Source organism: Petromyzon marinus, chromosome 10 (assembly GCF_048934315.1).
Source record: "Petromyzon marinus isolate PM22_M1 ecotype Great Lakes invasive population chromosome 10, UKy_Petmar_22M1.pri1.0, whole genome shotgun sequence".
NCBI lineage: Eukaryota > Metazoa > Chordata > Hyperoartia > Petromyzontiformes > Petromyzontidae > Petromyzon > Petromyzon marinus.
In genome coordinates this window covers 17,782,821-17,792,767 of record NC_133676.1, presented here as the reverse complement: position 1 = coordinate 17,792,767, position 9,947 = coordinate 17,782,821, and the positions used below count along the sequence as shown (strand labels likewise).

General features: G+C 52.8%; 1 protein-coding gene across 2 annotated transcripts in view; it reads left to right on the top strand.

Annotated features, from left to right (window-relative positions):
• Positions 1–9,947, top strand: part of LOC116940801 (zinc transporter ZIP12-like) — a 29,970-nt gene that overhangs the window by 5,500 nt on the left and 14,523 nt on the right. For both annotated transcript variants that reach the window (XM_032951009.2, XM_032951008.2), the window contains exons 3-4: positions 6,955–7,144; positions 8,742–9,032. In XM_032951009.2, the coding sequence (XP_032806900.2) occupies positions 6,955–7,144; positions 8,742–9,032 (481 nt within the window). The remainder of the gene's footprint in view (positions 1–6,954; positions 7,145–8,741; positions 9,033–9,947) is intronic.

Genomic DNA, 9,947 nt, shown 5'->3' with positions numbered 1-9,947 from the left:
TCTCTCCACTCGCCCCTCTCTCTCTGTCCTCTCTCTCCCTCCTCTCTCTCTCTCCACTCGCCCCTCTCTCTGTCCTCTCTTTTTTTTACGATCAGAAGAAACAAGAAGATGCTCGGTGTAGTCGGCTCTTTGCTCCGTTCATCATTTCGTTTTTTTGTTTCCTCTCTCTCTCCTCTCTCTCTCCACTCGCCCCTCTCTCTCTGTCCTCTCTCTCCTCTCTCTCCCTCCACTCGCCCCTCTCTCCCTCCTCTCTCTCTAATCTTCTCTGTAACGTTCCAATTTTAGTATATGTACTGCCGGAGCCAGACGATGCTCGGTGTAGTCGGCACTTTGATCCGTTCATCATTTAGTTTTTTATGCTTTGCTTTATGTAACCCCCCCTCCCCCCCCTTTTAAATGAAAGACCCAACAAAATATGTTTTTCTTTTTTTTTCTGCTCTCCTTACCCCTTCCCTCTCTCTCTACCCCCCTTTTTGCTCCTCCTCTCTCTCTACCCCCCTCTCTGCCCCCCCCCTCTCTATCTGCCCCCTCTCTTCCTACTCCATTTGGCTCTCTCTCGCTCTCTCTTTTTTCTTTATAACTACGACAAGTGCTGTACCTGCACTCAGCCCTTCCCACAGTCAAACGGCCTCCGACGGGTAGCTTAGATCTGCACGCACAGAGCTCTCTACCGTCATCTGCCACCGAGCACACGGCCTCCTCCAGCGCCCACTGCTCCTTGAAGGCCGGCACGGCGTGGGTCAGCCGCGCATGGCGGAACTCCGGCCACACCCTGGCTCCGACCAGAGCGCGGAAGATGCCCAGGCTGCTGGCTGGACGTTTCCCCTCCAGGGCTACCTTCCTCGCCCTGTATATGGCGAGCTTGGCGTAGCCGAAGAACACGTTGACCAGCCCCTGAAGATGTTGGGGTCCGTCGCCCTTCGGGTATCCAAAGATGAGGACCGTCGGGGAGAAGTGAAGGCTGAACCTTAGGAGGATGTTTCTCAGGACCTTGAACAGCGAGTCCAGGCTCTTGCACTCCACGTATTGGTGCGCCACCGTCTCCACTTTACCGCAGAACCGGCACTCCGGGGACGTGTCGGTGAAGCGCGCCAGGGAGACGTTGTTGGTGACGGTGCCGTGGGCGATGCTCCAGCTGAGGTCGCCGATGCGGTTGTACGTCGGGCTGGAGTAGAGTTGCCTCCAGCGAGGCCTCTCCGGAGAGACGCAGGGCAGGGCTTTCCTCCAGGCATGGTCCTTGTGGCTCCTCAGGGTGTCCTGTTGGTGGAACCGTACCATGTAGGAGTAGAGCACCTTCCTCTTTACATTTGCGAAGGCCACCTCCGGTAGGTCTTCTAGCCGGCACAGGTTGTGATCCGCCTTCGTTTGTCAGCATTGGCGATGCAGTGGCACGACTGAGAGCTCCGGTGGAGGGGGATCGAGAGGGGCCTCGTCATCCCCAACGCCGATGGGGGGCGTTCTCCCCGCTGCCGCTGAAAAGGCCCCCTTGGCTTCGGCCAGGATCCGGGCAGCCACCCGGAGCGACTGCAGCCCCCTGTCTTTGCGGCCACGTCTGCTGGTCCGAGCCACCGGCCCCGTGTTTCAGGCTCCACCAGATCTCCCATCCTGGTGAGCTGCGCGTTAGCGAGGCGCCTCTCCATGCCAGGGGTGGTGGTGGTGGATGGCAGCTTTGTCTGTGGGTTCCTGAGGATCGGTTCGAAGACCAGATCCTCGGCCGATCGCGGTTGGTTCAGCCTCCTGACGGCGAGGGAGCTCCATGTCTGCAGGACGCTTCTGTAGAAGGGTGGCAGCTGTCCCAGTGGGAGGCCTGCAGGTCCATGTAGAATAGTTGCTTGGAGCACCACAGACCCCCCCAGCTGTATCAGGAGGAAGGAGGCCGTGACGCTCCAGGCCGGTGCAGGGGCGGTGTGCAGGAACTTTTGCGCTGCCTGCAGTCGGAAGGTGGCCAGCTGACTCCGCACGCACACCAGCCCGTGACCGCCCTCGTCCAGTGGCAGGGCCAGGACCCCAGCCGCGACCCGGTGTCCTCCACCTGACCAGAAGAAGTCGAGGACTTGCTTCTGAAGTGCGTTGACAAGGCTCATGGGGGGGTGCAGGGAGAAGTGTCGGTGCCACAGCATGGACGTCACCAGCTGGTTCACCACCAACGTCTTTGTCCTGAAGGTGAGGAACTTGCACAGGCGACTCCAGGTGGCCAGCCGCTCCTTCACCTTCTCCTCCAGCTCGACCCAGTTCCTCTGCGGTGGTTCCTCCTCTGGTCCGAGGAACACCCCCAGGTGGTACAGCGATGTTGTGCTCCAATTGATGGCTTTTGCCTTCTCGGGACACTCGGTCATGTCCCACGCTCCAACCAGCAGGCCGCTCCACTTTTGCCAGTTCATTTTTGATGAGGAGGCTTTCGAAAAGACCCCTCTCTCTCCTCTCTCTCCCTCCACTCGCCCCTCTCTCTCTCTCTCTCCACTCGCCCCTCTCTCTCTCTCTCCACTCGCCCCTCTCTCCCTCCTCTCTCTCTCTCTAATCTCTGTATCGTTCCAATTTTAGTATATGTACTGCCAGAACCACTCGCCCCTCTCTCTTTTTTTACAATCAGAGGAAACAAGAAGATGCTCGGTGTAGTCGGCACTTTGATCCGTTCATCATTTCGTTTTTTTATGCTTTGCTTTATGTAACCCCCTCCCCCCCCTTTTAAATGAAAGACCCAACAATTTTTTTTTTTATGCTCTCCTTACCCCTTCCCTCTCTCTCTACCCCCCTCTCTGCCCCTCCTCTCTCTCTACCCCCCTCTCTGCCCCCCCTCTCTATCTGCCCCCTCTCTTCCTACTCCATTTGGCTCTCTCTCTTTTTTTATAACTACGACAAGTGCTGCACCTGCACTCAGCCCTTCCCACAGTCAAACGGCCTCCGACGGGTAGCTTAGATCTGCACGCACAGAGCTCTCCGTCATCTGCCACCGAGCACACGGCCTCCTCCAGCGCCCACTGCTCCTTGAAGGCCGGCACGGCGTGGGTCAGCCACGCATGGCGGAACTCCAGCCCACACACCCTGGCTCCGACCAGAGCGCGGAAGATGCCCAGGCTGCTGGCTGGACGTTGCCACTCTCCTCTCTCCCTCCACTCGCCCCCTCTCTCTCTCCGCTCTCCCTTCACTCGCCCCTCTCTCTCCACTCGCCCCTCTCTCCTCTCTCCCTCCACTCGCCCCTCTCTCTCCGCTCTCCCTCCACTCGCCCCTCTCTCTCCTCTCTCCCTCCACTCGCCCCTCTCTCTCCCTCCACTCGCCCCTCTCTCGCCCCTCTCTCCTCTCTCGCCAACCGCTGCCGCCGCTCTCCGTGTTAACGCGCTCCGGCCAAGGTTCCTGGTGGCGAATTCCGACCCACCGCACGTCAGAACCAGAATCTTGATTCATCATTGGGGGAATCCGATGAGCTGTGAAGCTCTTTCTCACAGATTGTCCAGTAGTAGAAAGTGTGTTTTTTTTGGCTCGTGATGCGTGAGCAAAGGAACCGTGCAGGAAGTGCGTTTGAGAGGCCCCGATGGTGCACGTTCAAAAGAGTTTCACAATTCCCGACATCGCTTCACTCTGACACAGTCGCTGTTTAACACGGAGGCTTTTGCGACCAATATCAAAATAAGTTTTACCGAAGCTATGAACAGAAGGTGCATACAGGATTTACTGCACGTGTTGCAAATGTTATGTTGGGAAAACAGGACGAATGATCAGCACGAGACTAAAAGAACATCAGAGAAATATGAAATTATCCCAAATGCAACTCTCAGCAGTAGCAGAACACGCGTGCCAACAAGGAAACTCATTTTGATAATGTTGAAGTTCTGTGCAAAACTAGCTACTACTGGCCAAGACTAATTAGAGAATCTATCGAAATTCAAAGAAATCAAAATAACTTTAACCGTTCGGATAGCTACCGCCTTAGTGATGCGTGGAAGCGAATCATCAAATAATACATTATTTAAATTCATGCCTATAAAGGGCACCGTACTTCCATAGGGATTCCCGTTGGTACGGCTATTTTAATACACACAAAGGACAGGAAGGACAAGATCAAAGGGATCGCATAATGCACATGCATAATGTACGTCGCCTGATGAAGCTAGTTGTAATTACTGGCGAAACGTCGAACTCAGATTTTAAATGTTGTGGCTTGGCTCTCCAACACACCGGTGTGCTGTACTAGTGAAGAATTGGCACGTTCTGTTTACGTGACAACCCTTCCTAGTTGGCTATGTCGGGTGGAGGCGGGTTTTAACGACACATATTTTTACGCGATCTAACCCAAAAAAAACCGTATCTTACAGTCGGTGCTCTACGTGACTTTACCGAAAGAACCAAAGAAGATGAATCCTTGCAGTCACGAAAGCTTTAAATCGAAAAATAGTAATGGGAGGTTGAGATGGATCCAGAAGCCGGATCCCAGGGCTAGTTTAGGCACCGCGAGATTCGTGAACCCAGAGGCGTATCGTCGACCATCACATCATGGACCACCACCGCTCTGTGTAAACGTGGGGAAGGATGAGGAATGTGGAGGTCAAGGAGCAAGGACACAGCGAGGGGACACAGCGGCAGTCACTAGCACACACACACAGCGGCAGTCACTAACACACACACACACACGAGGCAGAGTCACTAACACACACACACACCCGGCAGTCACTAACACACAGACATACGAGGCAGTCACTAACAAACACACACACACGAGGCAGTCACTAACACACACACACACAGCAGCAGTCACTAACACACACACAGCGGCAGTCACTAACACACACACGAGGCAGTCACTAACACACACACACAGCGGCAGTCACTAACACACACACACACGAGGCAGAGTCACTAACACACACACACAGCGGCAGTCACTAACACACACACAGCGGCAGTCACTAACACACACACACGAGGCAGAGTCACTAACACACACACAGCGGCAGTCACTAGCACCCACACACAGCGGCAGTCACTAACACACACAAACACACACGAGGCAGAGTCACTAACACACACACACACGAGGCAGTCACTAACACACACACACAGCGGCAGTCACTAACACACACACACACACACGAGGCAGAGTCACTAACACACACACACACAGCGGCAGTCACTAGCACACACACAAGGCAGTCACTAACACACACACACACGAGGCAGAGTCACTAACACACACACACACAGCGGCAGTCACTAACACACACACAGCGGCAGTCACTAACACACACACGAGGCGGTCACTAACATACACACACAGCGGCAGTCACTAGCACCCACACACAGCGGCAGTCACTAACACACACACACGAGGCAGAGTCACTAACACACACACACAGCGGCAGTCACTAACACACACACACACACGAGACAGTCACTAACACACACACACGAGACAGTCACTAACACACACACACGAGGCAGAGTCAATAACACACACACAGACACACGAGGGTTTAGCCCTGAGTGGGCCAATGTATGCATACCACACTCATCCCTACACACACAGGGTACTCAAAAAAATAGATCCCCCGTATAGCATTAACAAACTGTTGGGGCAAGTGCTGTTAGCGAGTAGCATTAACAAACTGTTGGGGCAAGTGCTGTTAGCGTGTAGCATTAACAAACTGTTGGGGCAAGTGCTGTTAGCGAGTAGCATTAACAAACTGTTGGGGCAAGTGCTGTTAGCGTGTAGCATTAACAAACTGTTGGGGCAAGTGCTGTTAGCGAGTAGCATTAACAAACTGTTGGGGCAAGTGCTGTTAGCGAGTAGCATTAACAAACTGTTGGGGCAAGTGCTGTTCGCGAGTAGCATTAACAAACTGTTGGGGCAAGTGCTGTTAGCGAGTAGCATTAACAAACTGTTGGGGCAAGTGCTGTTAGCGAGTAGCACCTGTGAAGGTCGTCATGGAATATGAGGGGGTGGTTGTCCAGCACCACGGCCGACCGCCTTTGTCTTCCCAGTAGCTCTGACAGTGGTGCTTTGCGGTTGTCATTGAGATCCGGTGCAGGTTACATGAGTGTCAAGCTATGATGGGATCCATTCTATTGCCCACGGTAGCGTTCATTGTTTCGGGCATAGCAACATCAAATTCTATAACCAACGTTTGTGCTTCATCATTACGGCAATTGGGCGACACGCTTGGAGCTGCAATGCTGATTTATAAAGGAGGACTTTAGTAAACTCATGGCGATGTGGAACATAACAGCCACATTGTTCCCACTTGCAAATTGAACCGGGCACAGCTTCACGAACACAGTCTCGCTGCTGAACAGAGTGCAGAGTTTAGCCGGGAGACTTCAACGCAGCCCGTTCAGTCGACTGCGTGGATTAGGCACCGGTTAAGTGCAGACAAATCATTGCGACATCGGGCAGCATGGCTCTGTAACGATGCTTAGCGCGCTGCCTGTGTGCGTGTGCGAGTTGCCACAAAGGAGCAAGGGTGGCCTATGAACGGATATTGTAAAGTGAATATTATCATAAATGCGTGCACAAATACAGAGCCTAATAAGACTGAATCCAGCTGGCACGGGCTTGGAGCCGTCATAAATAATCATGCAAGCGAGTGTTGCAATTGAGCGCGCAGAACACCGATCCTCGCTTTGACCGATCAAGAGATGGAAGGACACCACGGGGGGTTGGAGAAGCCAATCCCTCCCTCCCTCTTTATTATTTTACGACCAGAGGAAACAAGACGATGCTCGGTGTCGTCGGCACTTTGTTTCGTTCATCATTTCGTTTTCGCTCTTGTTTTTCTTCAATGCTATGTGCCCCCCCCCTTTTTTTAAATGAAATATTTCACAAAAGATTTCACGCTCTGCTCTCCTCCTTCTTACCCCTTCCCTCTCTCTCTACCCCCCCCCCCTCTCTATACCCCCTCTCTCCCTACGCTATGTCTATGCTCCCCCTGTATTCCATGTTATATTTGTCAAAAAAATTCACAGTGCATGGACGCTGCCGCGCGGAGAGCGGTCCCGGCACGGGTGGTGGAGGAACGGCAGCTCGAGCACGTGGCCGGGCTGTTCCTCGCTGGGGCTCACCGCTGCTTGAGGCACGCGCTCCTCACTCCAGACTTCTTCCTCGACCACATATTCGCCACGCACAGCAGCGCGGCCGACGCCATGACAGAGGAAGGTATTTCCGGGGGTTTCGCGATTTGGTCGCTCCGCTGCCGTCGCCGCACGGCGGCTCTGCCACGCGGTTTCGGGGAGCGACGTCCCAGCTCACGAAGCGAAACGTCGGACTTTGTGCCGAACAAATACACGGCGCAATCCATAAATAAACACATCCGAGAGGGGTGAATATCCTGTTATGAATAATCAATTCAGGTGCTGTGTTTAAACGTTTTCAAGCCCTTTAAATGGTTAGGTCTCGTTGGAATTCACATGACATTCATCCCGCCGATCACAGATAGATAGCGATTGGAACCGGTGTTGGTGATTGTATGAATGTCGTAACTCAACACAACGCATGCCTTCTGATGCTGCAGGGAGCAACACTGACATAACAGAGATAGCGAGGGACGTTCACACACTGTGGGCAAGCGGGGGAATGAGCGGAGAGCAGGGGTAGCGGTGTGGGGTGACTTCACGACCAACATCCCTCTTAGAGCGATAGACTACGAGACGATGTTGCTGCTCGTACGTTGGCCGGATGACTCGATCCGAAATGAACACCTCTACTCATGACAACCACAAAAATAACTCATACGTCACTCACTTTTAAGAGTAGTCTTGGTGATGGGCAACACGCATGAAGCTGCAATGTTCATTCATAAAGGAGGCCTTTAGTAAACTCATGGCGATGTGGAAGATAACAGCCACATTGTTCCCACTTGCGGATTAAACCGGGCACAGCTTCACGAACACAATCAGTCTCGCTGCTGAACAGAGTGCAGAGTTTAGCCGGGAGACTTCAACGCAGCCCGTGCAGTCGGCCGTGTGGATTAGGCACCGGTTAAGAAAAATCATTGCGACATCGGGCAGCATGGCTCTGTAACGATGCTTAGCGCGCTGCCTGTGTGCGTGTGCGAGTTGCTGCAACGGACCCCTATAACCCGATATTGTGAAATGAATAGAATCATAAATGAGTGCAAAAATATAGAGCCTAATCAAACTCTGAATCCAGTTGGCAAGAGCTTGGAGCTACTGTATCATAAATAACAAGGCAACCGAGTACTGCAAATGAGCGCAAAGAACAGCGACTCTCACGAGGTAAGAGGGGGCGGTGAGTGGTGAGGGAGGAGAATCCCCCAGCCACCGCCAGGTTTTAAAGGTTTGATCATTCATGACACTGTTTACAAAATGTTAAAGCCTGCATTGCGAACCTTCAGATGAGTGTCAGGAAAGCAAAGCAGCTGATTTTTAATTATATATTCGTGTAAAATGTTCAACATTGTACTTTGTGTAAGATATACACATTCTGCTATACACACAACACCATTACCATATTCTCCGGTTTATAAGACGCTCCAGAAAGGAAGACGCACCCCAAAGCTGTGCCTGGCGTCAATTGGGTTACACAAATCGGTCTCACACAACCTCCGGCGTTATATGATGCGCCCCAATATTTTCTAAAAACTGCGCTCAAAAAGATTGCGACTCATAATACGGAGAACACTGCATCTTTCTCGATATCGTTTAACCTTGCATCCCACTCACACTCCCACACGGAGACACCGCAGCCGCTTTGGTCACGTGTCAGGACTGACGAGCCCACTGTCGTGCGGCAGACCTGGCTGCCTTGCTAGAGCTCCTTCGTCTGGGCACGACGGAGGAAGGGCACGGGGACCACCATGAGGAGCAGGCGCACGACGGCGAGGAGAAGCACCGTGGGCCCGAGGTGACGTGCTACAGCGCGCACGAGCTCTTCGACGTCTTCGAGTTCAATTCGAGCGGCGTCGCCCGGCGCAACTTCTCCGCGCTCGCCGTGGCCATCGTCCAGCAGCTGCTGAGCGGGGCCTGCTGGGTCCACGGCGACGAGGAGGCGACGGCGCCCGGCGCGGCCCCCACCACTGTGGAGAGTGAGCCTGACCCACCTTCACCTTCACCACACCTTCACCGTCACCCCACGCTCACCTCGGCCCGCTCGCGCCGTGGTGGCGACACAATGTTGCCCGTGAATTAAGTAGGGACGACGCGTGCGTGGCCAATGGGGAGCGATGCCACGCGGTCAACAACCAGTGGAAGGCATCGATTGCGTCGTCGCAGAAACGTTTAGACGGCATCGGAATGGCCGCGTGTTCACGTGCGGAGAAATCTGGCACGGGGTTGAGTGTGGGATTGAGCTGTTTACGGCAATGTGGTCAAGCGTGGGTTTGAGGCGTCGTGTGTTTGAGCGCGAGTTAGATCTTGGGATCTAGCATGGGGTCGAGCATGGCATCAGAATCGCTATTGTTTCTCTAGAATCTTGCTCTGCAACTCCTTATATGGACAAGCACACACCCGCACAGCTTAACCTTAATTAAGCATGACACACCTACTTTATTTTTTCATAATGTAGGCCTCCATTTTTTTCCCAGACTCATTCGATCACTTTACAGCGCCACGCATCGTCGCCTTGCATGTAATTCATGAATATATACTTTCATGTGCCAGTCAAGCTGGCACGTCAAATGTGCCAATCATTTACATGGCCCTGATCTCTGTAAACGTAGATCACATTTCTTCTTGATGTACTCAACTGTTTCCATGGGCTTTACCAATCTTCAACATTTTTTTGTGAGCATTCACGCTCCAATTGCTTTATTATGGCACGCTCAGTAACGTTGGCATCTGATCTCCCTTCTTGTTCTATTCCTCGTGTAATTACATAATTACATTTTGACTTCAAACTTTTGTGACTGCAGGAATTCGTATTCTTTGGTTCTTTCGCTAAAGTCACATAGATAGAAAAATAAAAGTAACAAAAATAAAAACTACGATGTTTCGATCACAAC